This window comes from Antennarius striatus, chromosome 11, assembly GCF_040054535.1.
Source record: "Antennarius striatus isolate MH-2024 chromosome 11, ASM4005453v1, whole genome shotgun sequence".
Classification (NCBI taxonomy): domain Eukaryota; kingdom Metazoa; phylum Chordata; class Actinopteri; order Lophiiformes; family Antennariidae; genus Antennarius; species Antennarius striatus.
This window is the reverse complement of record NC_090786.1, coordinates 4,133,220-4,149,831: the sequence shown is the minus strand read 5'-3', so window position 1 is coordinate 4,149,831 and position 16,612 is coordinate 4,133,220. Positions and strand designations below refer to the sequence as shown.

General features: G+C 41.3%; 2 protein-coding genes across 2 annotated transcripts; both read right to left on the bottom strand.

Moving 5' to 3' along the window:
• Positions 1 to 49: 49 nt before the first annotated feature.
• On the bottom strand, positions 50 to 10,466 carry hhat (hedgehog acyltransferase). Its single transcript, XM_068327182.1, has 12 exons — positions 10,181 to 10,466; positions 9,384 to 9,536; positions 9,226 to 9,290; positions 8,914 to 9,027; positions 8,622 to 8,816; positions 7,337 to 7,549; positions 6,885 to 7,059; positions 6,652 to 6,802; positions 5,385 to 5,420; positions 3,434 to 3,635; positions 3,051 to 3,195; positions 50 to 700 (listed from the first exon to the last, which is right to left on the bottom strand). Exons 2-12 carry the CDS (start codon positions 9,502 to 9,504, stop codon positions 615 to 617), a joined length of 1,503 nt encoding a protein of 500 aa, XP_068183283.1. The 5' UTR covers positions 9,505 to 9,536; positions 10,181 to 10,466; the 3' UTR covers positions 50 to 614.
• Positions 10,467 to 11,042: 576 nt separating this feature from the next.
• myoz1a (myozenin 1a) lies at positions 11,043 to 16,370 on the bottom strand. Its single transcript, XM_068326555.1, has 7 exons — positions 16,271 to 16,370; positions 16,112 to 16,147; positions 14,474 to 14,560; positions 14,007 to 14,194; positions 12,561 to 12,843; positions 11,921 to 12,083; positions 11,043 to 11,846 (listed from the first exon to the last, which is right to left on the bottom strand). The coding sequence occupies exons 3-7, from the start codon at positions 14,556 to 14,558 to the stop codon at positions 11,615 to 11,617; spliced, it is 951 nt and encodes a 316-aa protein (XP_068182656.1). The 5' UTR covers positions 14,559 to 14,560; positions 16,112 to 16,147; positions 16,271 to 16,370; the 3' UTR covers positions 11,043 to 11,614.
• Positions 16,371 to 16,612: the final 242 nt, after the last annotated feature.

Below are 16,612 nucleotides of genomic sequence, written 5' to 3'. Positions count from 1 at the left end.
CTCTTCGTGGGCCTTAATAAAAATTGAAAAAATGTAATCGACAACTGGATCGGAATAAATTATTTATTACACAGTGACGTGTTGTGAAAAAAAAGACAAACACTTTCAGATAACTTATGACCCAGACACGTTTCTAAGGATAATTAGAAAGTTTGCTAATATCTCAGCTGTTTCTTTGTTGAGGGAAATAACATTATCCTTGTAGAAGAAGTGTTCAGAATCAGAAACACTGCTGAGCCACATCTCACACAACCAAGAACAATTCAGTCCCATACTTTCTGTAATAATTTCTAGTAATGAAAGGGACCCAATGGAGCGTTTTTGGTGAGAAAGTTGACAATGCAGTGGTACTGAATTTACAGCTTTGCCCTCATTCTGTTCGGGTTGTATCAAATTTCCCCGGCACAGACGACTCTCAGGAAGAATCGACATCGATCCCTTCCAAAGAGATTTGGTCTTTTAGGCGGAGAAAAGTGTCTGCTCAGCTGCGCTTCAGCCAAGTTAGCACAGCTTCAGTGGCACTGAGCCAGGTCCGTTACAGAATTACTGGATGGCGGGAACAAGGCCGGTGGACCCGGTGGTCCGGCAGCACTCTGAAGTAAAGTCAAGATGCTTCACGGTGGGAGAGAAGACCACTCAAGTCCAATCTGAGCAAAGCAGTAGAGGAAGGCCAGCATAGGTGGGGCCAGGGTAGACCACCCTGAAAAAGACAACAGGTTTAGAAATCAGGTTATCCTGAATCAAGGCTCTGCTCCTCCGGGTAGATTCGCATTCTTTTATGAGAGTAGAGTGGAAATGATAGCGTAGATGATTCGGTCAGTGTTGTCCATGTTGTTGTTATCCTCTTCTTCTATTTATAGCAGCTTCTCAGAGGGTCGAGCAGGACCGTAAGGACGGCGCTCTGCACCCCCCCCCTCAACTGGCTTGCCTCCAGATTTGCTCACTATCTTGCACCTGCACCCACAATGCGCTATTCTTTTCTATTCATGTTAAAATCGAATTCACGTACACACAGGCTGCTTTATGCACAGCTGTACTGTCAGTTTGCTGTGTGCAAAAAGCTACTAATGCTAGAAGACACATGTTCTGATGACGGCTGCGTAAGTTATGTTATCGTTTCGTGTTTCCATTTGTCTTTAAAAAGAGCCTTCATATTGTTCCACTGAAAAGACAGTCGCTGTAATTATTAACCAAATTTCAGGTCCATGGGCACTTTTGAAAAATGCATCTCCAACACCTGAATCAATTATTTAAAGCCTTTCAGCAGAGGGCATCTACATGTACCGTGGCCTCCCCTTGGTGTCGTGCCAAGACAACCAAGTGTTCTGTCATTGCAGGTATGCAAATTTCATTAACACCCTCGGTATGAAATCTAGACTCTCCAACCAATCATCCACCTTTTGCTTTTATGAATCTCAAACCAAGAGCGAAAAACAGAATCAAACAGAGACCAACTAGTAATTACTAAGGCCACGCAAAGGGAATTAAAAACCTCCTTCCACTGGTTGTGTGTTACTGTTGATGTAATTGGGCAGTGGTGTAACTACATCTTTCTTTCGCAGCTTTATTAGCGAAGAGCTCCGTGAGTACAGACGCAGTGAAAAGGCGACTAAAAACTAAACATAAAGCTCATTAGTGGACGGGATTAAGGCCTGCTCTCGTCAGTGGAGCAGTCAGTGACAACTAGTAGGTTTAGCTCTTCATCATCATTAGGCTGATAGAGACGACGGCTAATTCTTGTGTGGATAAGTACATGTGACCTTCTCTGGCCGTACATCCAGGAGTGGCTGTGTCTGTCCGCCACAACGGTCCAGGCTGGACCAGCAGGAGGTCAGACGCATCGACATGACATTTATGGTGTCCTACTGACTTTAGCCAATGGAGAGCCACCGGAGAGTAGGAGAACATAAAACGGAGCTCATTTAAAATACATCCAAATGTTTTCACAGTCAGATTTTAGAATTTAATGGGATGATTCATCGCCTTGACTTAAGACTACTGTGTCTACTGGGATGTGAAGAAAACATCCAACCTAGTCGAGAACCTCAGTTTAGCTTATCGCTGTACCTGAATAATTTACAACGGTTTAACCCGTTGCTAGCTTTAGCTTCCTGTTTATTCACTCCTACCATGTGTGCAGCGTTAGCCTGAAAGGGGTCAGGAGTGCTTGCAGTAGCATCAAGTTTGGCTCAAATTGTTGTAAACACAATTTACTGTTGGCCTGCTGGTTCCCAAACTTTTTTTTTTTTTGCTAAACCAATTGTGGAAAGTTAAGATGACCTGAGCCGCCTGGAGAAGGTCACGCCACACTCCTGCTGGGCTGCTGGGCTCACCTTTACCCACACGAAGACCAAGTGACATCATGCGGAGAGAACATGCCCTCATTTTTGATGAGCAGAGAATCTGAAAAGCTAGGCTCACCTGTGACCCTGATCACATGAGGAAAAGCATCGCTGAATGAGTATTTCTGTCTTCAAAATTCAAACCATTGGTTGGTGTCAGGAAGGAAAAAAATAAAGACTTCTGTTTCCGTGTATCAGAAGCGAACTAAGCTCCGGCTGCTCGCCATGAATGGAAAGCCTCCAGAAGTGCCAGCAATCTTGCTTTAGGTACCAAATGAGGCAAATAAAAACACAGGGAGCAAAACAGAAGCTGGCACAAGCGTAAAGCAGATGACTCACTGTTTGGGATAGTTTGTCTATGCAGATGCAAAGAGAGTCCTGGTAAAACCTGAGCCTCAGCATCCACTGACGATACCGCTAAATATACACACCAAACTGCACCTTTTTTAACCATTTGATTATGTTTTAAATATGTTTTTATCCATCAAAGAGACCCAGCTTCTCTCCAGCTGCTGCTTTGACACAGTATCTTAAAACTGCAGTCATCTCTGGGGGAGAAATCTCCCACAACGCAACTAAACTGTAACACGAAGGCCAAGAGACCAATAGTCAACAAAGACACCAACTTCTAAAAACCCTCCAAGTAAGCCCCACTAAATAAAAAGACACATGGATGCTACTAAGTGAGCGCTGAGGAAGGCAATTTACCTTGAACGAAGACACGGTTCCAGAAGATTCTGCCAACGTGAATCCCCCCAAGGAACACCAAATTAGATAGGATGAGCATGGCAGTTGAGAAGGCAGAGAGAAGAGCAATGCATCGCCTTTCCATCGCCACAGAGATATTCTGCTCCTGGGAAATCAGTAAATAAATAAGTAACTAGCAGAAGAGCCAGGAGAGATTTTCAGTGGGAAAGAAAAGCACCACGCACTAATAAACTGCGAGACCATAAATCAGAAGGATTACACAATGTGTGATGAGGTTTTATGTCCGTTGGAGATTATTGACTGTTTCCAAAGATTAAAGAACAAGGGAGGAAGGACAACCTCGACGTCTCTACGCTTCAAATCTGATATTTGTGCACACTTACAACAAGAGAGCGAATGTAGGAGGATGCAAGAAGAGACTTAAGCCCGTTTTCTATCAGAACTCCAGCCCAGTTCATCAGAGCCCAGTACTGCAAGTAGTCATGGCCGCCGTGCCAGAGGCAGACGAATCCAAAGGTGAGACCGGTGGAGAACACTTTATAAAGGTGACCGTGGCGTGAACCTCCCAGCGGCACGTAGAGGTATCTGGAACATGGAAACTGAAATCTTTAAGTGCAATAACATCGATTAAAAATAATGTTTCAGACAACACAAAGGAAACAGCTGAATAAATTTTGCATTATTTATCATGTCCTGTTTGTTTATTGACTGTTTATTGCTGCTCTGATGTCCAACACAGAAATCGAGGCAACTCCAAGGAAAACAAATCCTTCTGAGCTGCTCAAACTCTGGAACCGGATTACTGATTCCAAAGGGGTTTATCTGGTTCAATCGGGTGGGGCATCATTTTTGGAGAGGCAACTCATATTTCTTCATCAAAACTGCAAATCTCCACCAGAAAACTTTCGTTGTGTCGTCAAAAAAAGATAACAGATCACACGGCGTAACAGCAGCAGCTGTATATTCACGCAATAGCCCCCTCACTGTGAATAATATTTCACCAATCAGCGAAGAAAGTGGGGCCCGCTGTGATGAAAAATGCTCTCCGATATTGTGAGAAAGCCGTCCGTCCCGGAGGTGCCTTGAGTTTCTACATGCTACATTACTCTGACACGCTAACAAACATCCCGCTCCGTCTTGTGTTGTAGAGCAGGGAGCTAATTATCTCAGTCACCCTGTGGCTAATCAATGTTCCTGAAAGATGAGCCAGCATTTTCTGAGCCTTAAATAGAGCGGCCAGCTTGGCCATATTGGATGATGAAAGTAAAAAACAGATGGAGAGGAAGAAGCAGGGTGAAAATTAAGCACCTATCCATTGATTTAAATTAATTAGATGTGCAACTGATTCTGCAGAGATGTTAAATATGATCACCTGTAGACATACAGTACATGAATACCTTGATCAGTTTTATATAATGGAAGTAGATGTTCTTGTTTAATGCATCCATTAAATCATTTGCATATTTATACAGACTTTATCCCACGGGATTGAAGGGTCAAACTGCCATTCTCATTCCAAGCTACCAGACCTCAAACATGTGTTGCCGTGTCGATGGACCAGCAGCACACAGGCAGGACCAGCCTAATGGAACAGCCAAGAATGAACCACTTAGCAGCCCAGGGAGATTAGGTGTCAGTGAGTCATGTAAAGCACATAATTTAACACCTACGTGCTCACGGAGCGCTTTTCAGACAGTTTCAACAGAATTTCACAAACGAATTAGAAAAAGCTTTAAAAGCAATTTCACCAGAAGGGACGAGGGGGCATCACCCTGCATCCAAAGATGGATAATTACAAGTAAAGCCTTGCAGCAGGAGAGTAAAACATTTCAGACGCACATGGATTCAAAAGGGGAAACTCAATATAAGGAGCTTCATTAAATCATCTGTAAAGCAGATGCATGCAGATGCAGAGGAGGTGAGAGAAAATGATTAGCAAATAAATTACCAAGATGTTGGAATCTCTTCCCAGAATATCTTAGTGTTTTCTGGAGATCCTGCACCTTAGTGTTTCTTAAATGTCGCAAAATGCGTCTGGAGTGGATGAATCGTAACAGGCTGAATTCAGTCGGTGCGTCATTAAGAGGAAACAAACTAACGCTGCACACAGCAACACATAACTCTGGTGTTACGTGTGCACATATTAAACAGGAAGGTATTTCTCTGGGGTACAGAAACAGTAACACAACAAAGGAACTGTTCACATCATCATCACAGGAGAGTCTCCATTCATACACAGCGCCCTGTTAGATATGTGATTTAGAAGATGTTTTACATTTTAGGAACCAATAACTTCTGAAATATTCCATCCATCCCTCATGAAGAGCCTCTTACCTGATGAGCCATCGATATAGACCCTCATCAAAGTGCCTGAGAGTGAGCAAGAAGAGAGAAACCCTGAGTAACAGATTTACATAACAATACAGCACTAAGAGCAGCGGCCTCCACATGAGCTGAGGCCGGTGCTGCACGCGTGTCGCTGTGTCATTGAACAGACTGTAAAAGAGCATTTTTATGTGATCCATTTATTTATGTCTATACTGTATGTCCCTGTGGCCTGTAAACCGAAGCGGTTTTGACAGTGATGACAACGGACAGCTTTATGCATTCCATCAATGCTGTCCACTTCGGCCAGCTCAGCACACACACACTCACATTCACACACACACACACACGGGTCAGACTGGAGAGCACCGGCTTTTTTTCTTAATGCACAGCCATCCTCCCAGTCCTGTTTAGAAAACACGTTTTTATATTCTTTAAATCCATTTGGAATTGTACTGATTAGCCGCTGAAACGCCCCAGTTTAACTCCAAGCCCCGTTCAACGTCACAATGAAATGAACGTGGAACTAGATGCCAAAACAGTTTCAACAAAAAACGATTTTAACTTTAATGAAACGAGAATTTATTGACTCCTGTGGTTGATTTCATTCGTTTCCTATACGCGTTCCAACCAGGAGTCTTTATTCTTTCTTTCTTTCCAGCTAAAAGGTAAACACACAAGACACAAATTATGAAAGAAGTGGAAATGTTGCCCGTGGGCGTTTTGTTTTTCGAGTCTCGCTGATTAAGGTACTTCGCTGTTGTGGAACAAGAACTGCAACGGCCATTTTCATTCTTTTAAGCAATTGTGACCCCTTCAGCAGAAACGAGGCATCGTCTTTCTTTGCCTCTGGAGCTCCTTCTTTTCCACTCTCAGAGAGAATGCCCCAGCATTAAAAAAAATTAATACAATTTTATACTGATGCTCTTAGTAATAGTGTGATGAACATGCACAGACACGCTGCCAGATGCTAACATGATTGACGATATTGTGCAAAGCCTGCAGCATGTTTTAAATGTGATGACGCTCCTACTAAACCGACCACTTCACCTTGAATCTGGAAGACGACCAGGTTCCCGGTGCAGAGGTCAACTGTTGTTGTGATTGCCGATAATGACAGAAGATGACTCAGTCCACTGTGACCAGCGTTACTTCTAATTGACTGCGAGCACTTGAACCTACCTGTACCTGCAGTGGATGCTAGATCGTTGCGGCGTTGAGGTTTTATCTGTGTAATATTTGTGTCGGTGGCATTGGCTTTGCTGTAGGAGTTTACCTCCACATCCCTGTGAAGCTGTACATGATGCTAACGCAGCGAGGAAGGTTCGGGGGGGACAGGTTATCCAGCATCGCCAGCGTGGATGGAAGGCCAAACAGAACCAGGTACTTCACGAAGAAGAACTGGACAAGTGCCAGGGCGAGTCCGCCTGTCATAGACAACCAACCAACAAAGCATCCAGGTGAGACAACCAACAAGTGAACCAAGTGAACAATCAGAGACAGACTTACCCAAGGCCCAAGGAGGAAGAATTTCTAAGTAGGTCTCATTGGATTGGATGGAGTGCATGTACATGACATGGATCATGTATTCCGCGATACACCACCAGAGTACGATCCGTCCAGATCTGAACACCAGGTACCAAAGAGCAGATTGGTCTGCGTTAGCCTCAGCAGGCCTCCGCATCTAAATGTGTGGAAGGTGAGAATGTTGTTAAGGAGTGCTGGTTGAACACGAGATGAATAATGATATATAATTCTACAAAAAAGATGGAAAATAAGGCATTAAAATGTGCAGGAGTGAGACTCTGACAAATAAACGGTTGGTATTTTTGCAGAAATTTACTAAACTTAATAATAACCACACGTCAATCGCCCACAGAAGCTGTTTCGCAGGGAGAAAACTGAAAAGGTGATTCAGAAAACCAGTTTAATTCAGTAGGGACATTTATTAGCTTAATTACCTGTTCAACATAGTCTTTGTACGTGATAATTGGTCCATTGTAGAAAAAAGGATGATAGAAGGTGTATGAAAACAACCAACAGAGCTGTACAACTCCACCTCGGTCCAGAGGGCACCAGCAATGCTCCAGGCTGAAGCTGATGAAGCGCAGACCACAGACAGCAACGCTGAAGAGCAGCAAATAATACTCTTCCTCAGTTTCGTACCAGCCTTTCTGTGCAAAAAAAGAAAGGCCAATTATCTTTACAACACTTTCCTGCATGAACTTATACCAGCAGTGGCAGCTTGATGCTAATTATAAAGAATCCTTTAAAGGTCAACCTTTGTTTAAAATGTGCCACAGATCAAACTGGGAACATTAGCAGATTATACCAGACATAGGTAAAACGTTATTAAAATCCAAAAATACCTATTCTTACTTATTGTGGTTGTTTTTCATTTTCAATTTTTTTGATTTTTGATTATGAGGGCTGTCTGCTGGCAGCTGTTTCCTCTATCTGAAGCTTTTCCGTTTCTGAAGCTACAAAATGTTATTCATTTATTTTAACTCTGTAATTGAAGACATGGAATAACTGATCTAGTTCTTCCCCTGCTGGCTTGCGCCCTCTTGTGTCGTTTGCAAATATAGCATCCAGTAAGAAGTCATTTACAATGTTTGGATGATGTGTGTAATCTAAATAAAAAAGGGTATACATTGTTTATTGGCTTTATTCCTTAATTATGGAGGGCTTTTTGGGTTCTCTTTATTTCCTAATAATCTTTTAATGATGTTGTGACAGTTAGATGATGAAATCCCCAAATTCTTTGCAATTTTTTATCGAGTATCATTATTCTTAAAATGTTATTCTATTTGCTAGAATCCACAGAGTGGTGATCTCCTCCAGCTCTGTACCTCAGAAAGATGCCTTTTATAGCCAGTCATGTTGATAACCTGTTACCAGTTAACAATTGACATGTTGTCTTTGTGTTTTCAATTAAAAATGAGGTTTTAATGTTCTGAATGCATCCCATTCTGCTTCTATTAACATTTTACGCAGCACGCCAGCTTTTCTGGAAATAAGGTTGTAGGGCTAGAGGGTGAATTCATACAATACCAGTATACAAAGAAACAAGCAGCCCTTACACATCCTAAATATGAAGTCAGTTCAAGTAAACATTGAGCAACATAGCCACAGTAAATTTTAAAAGCAACATGTATTTAACTTGTCTGCTTTGTCTGACAAATAAAAGAAAGACAGCCCTCTAAAATAGTTAACAAATATGAATATCCAGGTGATAAAACACACCTGGATCTCTTGAAGAGGTTTGATGTGAAGCGTGGTGAGCAGCAGCAGGTTACAGGCCCACGACAGAAGAGGCTTTCGCATGTGGGCCACTGAAAACGACAGGCCCAGATGCACCAGCAGAACACCAACTCCTTTAATCCCCAACACACTGCCGGCTGCTAAGAGGCCATATATTGTGATGGCTGGCACCCTAAACTGTTGATGGAACATCAAGCATGTGTTCATATGAAAGATCTCTCAACAGATAGCAAATATGTTCATTACATTACATTCAACAGCAACCGCTTCCTACCTTGTGATAGAAAATGCTGGTCAGTCTTGATATCAGCCCGTGACCGATGAAAGTCCAGAGCAAAGACTTTTTAGCCCATTCAGTCCAGAAACTCCACTCAAAGTCTGATGGGTCCTGAAAACAAGAAATCACTTCATCATGAATTTGAAACAAATTCTGAGAGAAGGTTTTGAATTGTCTTCATGCTCAAATGGACCTGGTTTTCATGCATACAATTTATCACCCAAATGGGTGACGCTTTTTAAAAACAGCTTTGATTAAGACAGCAAACCAGAGCTGGGCTTTAGGCAGCAGTGTCAAAATGGAACTTACCCTTTTAAAACCCTTCAGGAGGCCTTTCTCCAAATGGAATTCCCTCTGCAATACTGCGTCATGCTCTGAGGCACAAAACAGGGGAATAAGAGCTTATCTATTCAACTTTTCTTCTTGATTTATTTAACCATTGTATGGGTATGTGGTTATCTATATACCTCTGCAGAACCTGTGCAGCTGGTAGAAAGAGTACAAATGAGAACCAAAGGACAGGATCCAATACGCACACATCTCCATCCATGACAGGGGCGCCAGCTGAGTCTTTGGTTCAGACTTCATGACGGAGAATTACTGTGGTAAAAATGGTCCACCTAAAACACAGTGAGACGGTCAACCTGAAGCTGAGGTTGCTGGTGAACAATTGTACTTTGACAGTCAGCCTCAAACTTTCTATGATTAGTATACATATTAACCTATACAATTTATTTCAAATAGACTGAAGTCGTTAAATTTTTGTTTGTTTGAGATGTTCTGAAACAATTTTATTAATTGATGTCATTATGGAATTCACACACATGATAAATGTGCAGATGTGCAATAACAAATATTCTGAATTCAAATCACAATTTCTCGTTCAAAGTTAACATTTTTTTTAATTTCCAACGTAGCCTGAAATCAACAACGCCAAAACCCATCACTGTCGTTGCTAGGTAACACTGCGCAAATACTGTTCCCGAATGGGCAGCGCAAAGAAACTACACTCGCTCGCTGCTAACTAAAACAATCAGTTATGAACGCTACGCTGACATTTTAGAATAACATAAAACCACCGTGAACAACTCGTGTGTGTGTGTGTGTGTGTGTGTGTGAACAAAAATATGTGTCTGTTTGTTTTATTCACAAGTTTTCCTGCCATCTGAAAACTTCCGCAAGCTAACGCTAACCTACGGGAATAGGAGTTAGCTAAGGCTACGGCCAGCTAGAAAATCAAACAAGGCACAAGTTTGAGTGTTACCTAATGGTGTTCTGATGTTGTCCATGGCGTTGCGCTTAACTGTTGACCTACTGAATGGATAAACCAATGTCGCGACATTAACGTCAATACGCGACATAGCGGAAGCTACATTTTGAATCGGACTACAGTAAGGAACGGGGTGCCTTTCGGTGCATCTAATTTGCTAACACTTGCTGCCTCGATAGGTTAGGTTGGTTACGTTTTAGACGTCGAAAGTGATGATTGGTGAAAATCTAGTTACGAGTGTCAGTATTAGCCAATTAGAAGCAGAGTAGGCGGGCTTTGGCGTCTTCATAGTAGGAGTCTTAGACCATAACGTACGCTATGTTCACCATTAGACGATACTACTAGTCCTTGATACGATTCATGATTTAGCCTATTAATGTAAAAACTTAGTTGAAAAATTTAAATTAATTTTTCATTTGTTAAATAGATAAACATTCTCGTTTGTATTGACTCTATAGTGCAGAAAGAATCAACCACTATTTCAATTTTATATTGTATTAATAGTACTAGTACTACTATTAATACTACTACTACTACTACTACTACTACTACTACAACTACTACTAGTACTACTACTACTACTACTACTACTACTACTACGAACAATAATAATAATAATAAAAATAATAATAATAATAAAAATAATAATAATAATAATAATAAATGCTGTGCTGTATAAAGTTGAAAATGCATCCGATAAGAAAAAGAGTGTTGAAATAGCGCCTCCCTTCATTTGAACTGAACTCGTTCACCACAGTTCAGAATGTTCACATGCAAAAAGAATGAATCGATGCTTTTATTATTTTATGTATGCAAAATAAAATTTCCCTTTTCATTTTAAGCATTCTGAGAGCTGTTCCAGTTTTTAAAAGATTTATTGTGGAGAGAAGTAGTTGGCTCAGTAAATGAGCAAATGAGTCTATGCATGCATGGATTAAACAGGATTTTGGATTTTCATTATTCAATAAAGGGTCAAAGAATCAAAAAGGCACTAAGACAAACAGATATTGTAACGAGCTGACATTATGACATTGTAAACAACATTGATATAACAGATCTGTCCCTCAAACATTATTCACTCTTTCACTGACAAAATCTGCAACTTATCATCAGCTTTTCTGACAAATTCAGGGAATTTTTCGACTCGACTTATGAACACACAGACATTAGATGTTTCACCTCCCTGTAACGTATACAGCTTGTTTCTTTGCCTCACACCCAAATACATAGCAAAATAAGAACATGCCCACAGTTCATGTTTGTTTTCAATTTTCCACACAGAGGGATTTAAATTCATCAATAAAACAGTAATTTGTAAGCTTGTCTATCACAATGTGAGTGCATGCTAACTTATATGCATGCATCCATGATTGTGTGTATGTGTCTGTGCACAGTGAAGTGTGGTCACAGTACAGTATGTTTATTTTTTCACAGCTCGTCGGTCTCTCCATCAAAAGGCACAGCATCTGTCTCCATATGAATGCTGCTGGGCTCACCGCTGCCCACCCAGCCTATTGGAGTGCGATTAAAGGAAGGCCGGCAGCTGATTTCCTGTTGGTACACCACAGGCTCTGGCTCCTTTTTGGTCGCCTCAGCCTCTGGCAGCTGGAATTTCAGGAATTGATTGGCCTTTTCAAAGCCGCCATAGGGCATGGCACACCTAGTAAAACATGGCAAAATTGGTCATTAATCTTCACAGCCTTTTTGTTTATCACAAAGCCTTCTGGGAAATACCTGTTGAAGCTTTTCCACTTGGGGAAATCCTTTTGTTTAATGGGACCAGGCATTGTAGTTTTCATAGTAGCTACTAGAATTTCATCCCCCTTCATGGCTTTCTCCCATGGTGACACATATACCTTCACCAGACTGCGCTTCTTAGTGGTGTCGCTTCCACCTCCTATTTAGAAAAACACCACAGCTACAGCATATGGCACACTTTGATGAGGTTTGTAGCTCTTATTCAAAATCCTAAAATTATATTCTGATAAGATTTGATTCTGTGGATCATTTATATTGAGGAAACAATATATGAAAAATGAAAAAATATTTACATTCACTTTGTCATTTGAATTTGTGCCTACAGATATCAAGTTAGCAGCAGAATCATCTATAATGTACAAAAAGACCGAAAACAGGAGGAAACAATTTGGATGAATCTGTCACAATGATTGAACCTTTTCCAACCACCATATGTTAATTCACAAAGTGTCACATTATTTGTCGCTCATTTGCATGCAATCACTGTGTATCTCTATTACTAGAGAGACACAGTGACCGTCGCTTCCTGTGAATTACGCAAAAGCAAACAAACTACAGAAGATATGCATACTGTATTAAAAAATTTTTAAAACAGTAGTTAAAAGTCTTTGCTAACCTTTCAGTGGAGACCAGTCACTTGCTCCTTCTCCTTTTCCACCTTTCTCTTGGGCATCCCCACTCACACCTCCTTTATCTCCTGCACCTCCTGCTCCTCCCACTCCTCCTGCCCCCGCTGCTTTACTTCCAGGCTTTGGAGGAGGCACAGGGACCCCTCTACCAGCATGCATTCCACCATAATTCACCTGTCCAGCCTCTTTGCTAAGTAAATGCCCACCAATATTTATCATCTGACCCCCCATCTGTCCACCTAGAGAGGGAACAAACTTCTGGAGGTTGTCCTGAAAGAAATACAATCGGTGATGAAAAACAATGTATCGTCTCCCTGAAGCTATAATTAAAAATTTTTTAACAGTTGACAATATTTACAGAAGAAAAGATTGCTTTTTAATTACGGAAAACGAATTACATTTCCTCGCAATGAACTGCATAGCCCAGGGGTGGGCAAATTTTTTGACTGGTTGGACAAACAGGCAGGCTATTGGGGAGCAGGTGGACGGAGTGTGCACATGCAAATGAAGTAAAAACCATTATATAAAAGGTTTTGGCCTTTAACAGGCAGCAAAGCAATCATACGTAAGGCTTATTGTGAAAAGTATTTTACAGCTGCATTTATTCATAAAAAATATTATGTAGATTAAACAAGCTTGGCGGGCCGGATTAGAAAGCCTAGTGGGCCGTACATGGCCCGAGGGCTGTAGTTTGCCCAAGCTTGGCATAGTGTGAGGTGGAAGGAGCCAGTTTTAGAAAACTCGGCAAACTCGTTTTTCAATAGACAGTTATACAAGTTCTGAAGGAAACAGGTCTTTTCTCAGAGAAGTCAATATCATGGACTTTCAGAAAGTGGTCCACAACAGAAAAATATCTTCATCAGTCAAAAGGGTGACCACTGAGCCGGTTGATGGAGTAGTCTGAGGGTGTCAAATCAAGGAAGGATTTTCAAGTAGGCCAACCTGGAGCAATCCTTCTGCATCCACCACACCAGAGGCCATCGCCCGACCTCACCATCATGGCTTCCTTTGGACATATGCCCCAGAAAAGTCAAGACTGTGCCTAAATATGTTGTGTTGTGCCAAATTCACAGTCAGAGCCAAGGTGATTGGAAGCTGACACATTCTGTTAAGATACTGTCATCAGCAGTAGTGTATTTTATGTTGGACACCTGGGGATCATCTTCCATGCTCTCACTGATGCCGGTCAAACAGCAGTTCATGTCTTAACCATGGAGTAAAAAGAACATGGTCCAACAAAATCCTTCCGTTGACATTGAGGTAATGGTTGAGTACACAAAGGCTAAGCTATCCCTTTCTTTCCCAACACAGATGACTTACAATTTTCCATTAGCTAAAATTGAAATACTGACTTTGGACTTCATCTATTCTCTCAAAGTGGAATTATGTGCCTGCAATGAGATGACCTCAATCAATACAAAACATGCTCTCACCATTGAGTCGCTGGTAAAGACATCTGGGTTGTTCTCATAAATGAACTTCTCTACCCTCTGTTTCCTCATCTTGAACATCTTGGAGCCTCGGTTCTTCAGCAGGGAAAGCTCTTCCAGCATGATGTCTTTGGGAGTCCTGATCTTTGTTCCCAGGTCAAACTCTGAGGCCTCTGGCTCTGATTCATACTCTAGAAAATGGACATTTGAACAAATGAGCATTATATTAAAATTGCAGATAGTTTGTCAGGTAAAGTAAGTCACCATGTAAAGACTTATGCTAATGAATGTTTCTGTTTTATGTTTTTATTCTTGGTTTTAACTTGCACTTCAGGCATAACCCCGACGATCCTGTAATGTTAGAGCTCCACTTACACTACTCTTTATCAGTCATCCATCTATTTATGGATTCTATCTTGATTGAAATGGAAATCTGCTTTCATGTTCAAGTAGTTTCATGCCAGTCTTACCATCCTGCGGGACATGTGATAGGTCGGTGATGATTTTGGAGATCTTTTTCCTCTTGTATAGGGGGGCAGGTTTTCCCAGAGACATTGCTTGAGGGTCAGGGAAAAAATGGTGCTAAGACTCATAATATTAAGGTTAAAAACATTCAGAAAAGAAATTTTGATTGAAACTAAACACACATTTTACTAATAAATTTAGTAGAAAATTAAGCTTTTCTCTCAAGAGGTGCTAATCTTAAAAGCATTTCATTGCTAAGCCATGTTAGTGAAAAATAGAAAAAAGAGGAATTAAATGCAAGCAATATTTACAATGCAGCTATTTGACAGTATTTTGCTTTACCTCACAAATTATATAAAAAATACCATATTTCATATTTCAATACAGTATTTCCTTTTAAATTTACTTGCAATTAACACAATCGCCATTCCAACTTCTTCATGCCACCAACAGCCCCTCTATTGTTAACCTAGGCAACCCGAATGTTTTGATATCAATCAGTCCAACAGACAGACAGACAGACAGACAGACAGACAGACAGACAGATGGGCAGACAAACAAACAGACAGACAGTCATAGTGCTGCTCATGATTCAAGTTCAAGGGAGGATGTCAGTGCCCTCAGATTCCCAGCATTCCCCAGTGAAACAGATGTCTTCACCAGAGGAAACATATAGCTTTAGGTGTGTCTCAGTTGTGTTTGTGGACACAGGATCCATTTACCAATCCTTTCAACATGAACGGAAGAAAAGCATGCTCTGCTTTAGACAGAAAATTAGCATTGCAATCCTGATGGTATTCTGTAACAGTAAAGTGTCACCATCATAAAATACGTCAGGAGCAAATTGCTCACTGTTGAATCACTTAACCCAATATTTTATGATCTGTGATACCTCTCTGATCAGGGGACATGCGTCTGGTTCTTTTTCACATTATATTTCGTTCTCCTTGCATATCAGCTCCTTCAGCTCTGTGATATTTTCTTTAGGGCTCAGTCAAGTGGCAAAACATCACATCACATCTACTGGCTGTAACTCAACCCACTGCAGCTATTTTTAAAAGACATTTCCAGCCAAGACTTTTTAGCTACTTGTAATGGCGTCATTCGGCTATCAAATAAGCTTGACAAAACTCTTGAGGACACAATGCAGACTTCCAGCACACAATTCTAACTGTATGCTGAAACATCTCTCAAAACATGAGCGAGATCTAGAGCATCTCTGTAAGCTAACAAGTGAGATTTTTGGACAACGTTTTAATTGCCACAAATAACTATGGCTAAGGGATTCCTTGTGGTTTGATTTACCCAACCCCCTGCCAGGGTTAGATGACACTATATAAAATCTTTGCAAGGTCCCCAGAGAGCGTTGGTCAGCACATTCACACATAACTTAGGTCATTTTAAGATGTACCAAAAAAGTGGCTCCCGAAACAGAATCAAGCAAAGTAACCAGGTCTACTGGGTTTTCCAGGTCATCCTCTTTAATTCTTCCCCCTGAAATGAGCTGCACGACTCACAGAAATTGTGATTGGGATCATAATTTTTCCTTATTTTTATAGTTGTTGTAGAGACCAGAATACAAATCCAATACAGAGTCTGATTAGTAGAACAAATAAACAGAGAAGGGTTGCACACCCACTCACCGGGTTTTTGTTGTAATCCTGGGAGGAGAGACAAACCTATAAATACCAAATACAGAAGAGAAAACCCAAGGCTCAATGGTGATTACGAATTATCAAATCCCTCAGAGTCTCTGACCCTTCGTATGGCTGGACCCAGGTCCCGGGAAGTGCAAAACCCACCCTGCAGTCCGATGGCAGATCTTACAGAGGGTTGGGGGTTTGGTTGGCAGCAATGTTGGTGTCAAGACGGGAGGAGGAGGAGGTTGAGGTTAGGAGAATGAAGTATGAATAGGGATTGGATTGGAGGGGGAAGAGAAAGGGGGGTCTCTGTTGGCCAGTTGAAAGTGCTGATGGGGATATTAAGGGAACAAAATCATTCTCACAGATGGTTTGGAAGACTATATTTAGCAGCAAATAAGGAGGGGAAGAGAACTGGGCTATATAATAACCCCCGAGGTCTCTGGGGTGTGTTGGGGTAGACAGAGTGAGTGTGAGGTTATGCACCTGTGAAATATGAATGGT

Bases quoted from the DNA above. Each gene is read 5' to 3' on its own strand.
- myoz1a (XM_068326555.1), bottom strand. From the start codon at position 14,558: ATGTCTCTGGGAAAACCTGCCCCCCTATACAAGAGGAAAAAGATCTCC. The intron at 14,195-14,473 runs GTAAGACTGGCA...TCCATTTTCTAG, and splicing joins ATCACATGTCCCGCAGGATG to AGTATGAATCAGAGCCAGAG. The intron at 11,847-11,920 runs GTATTTCCCAGA...ATGTTTTACTAG, and splicing joins AAGTGGAAAAGCTTCAACAG to GTGTGCCATGCCCTATGGCG.
- hhat (XM_068327182.1), bottom strand. From the start codon at position 9,504: ATGAAGTCTGAACCAAAGACTCAGCTGGCGCCCCTGTCATGGATGGAG. The intron at 6,803-6,884 runs GTAAGTCTGTCT...TGTCTATGACAG, and splicing joins TCTTCCTCCTTGGGCCTTGG to GCGGACTCGCCCTGGCACTT. The intron at 701-3,050 runs GTAAATTGCCTT...TGTCTTTTTCAG, and splicing joins GAACCGTGTCTTCGTTCAAG to GGTGGTCTACCCTGGCCCCA.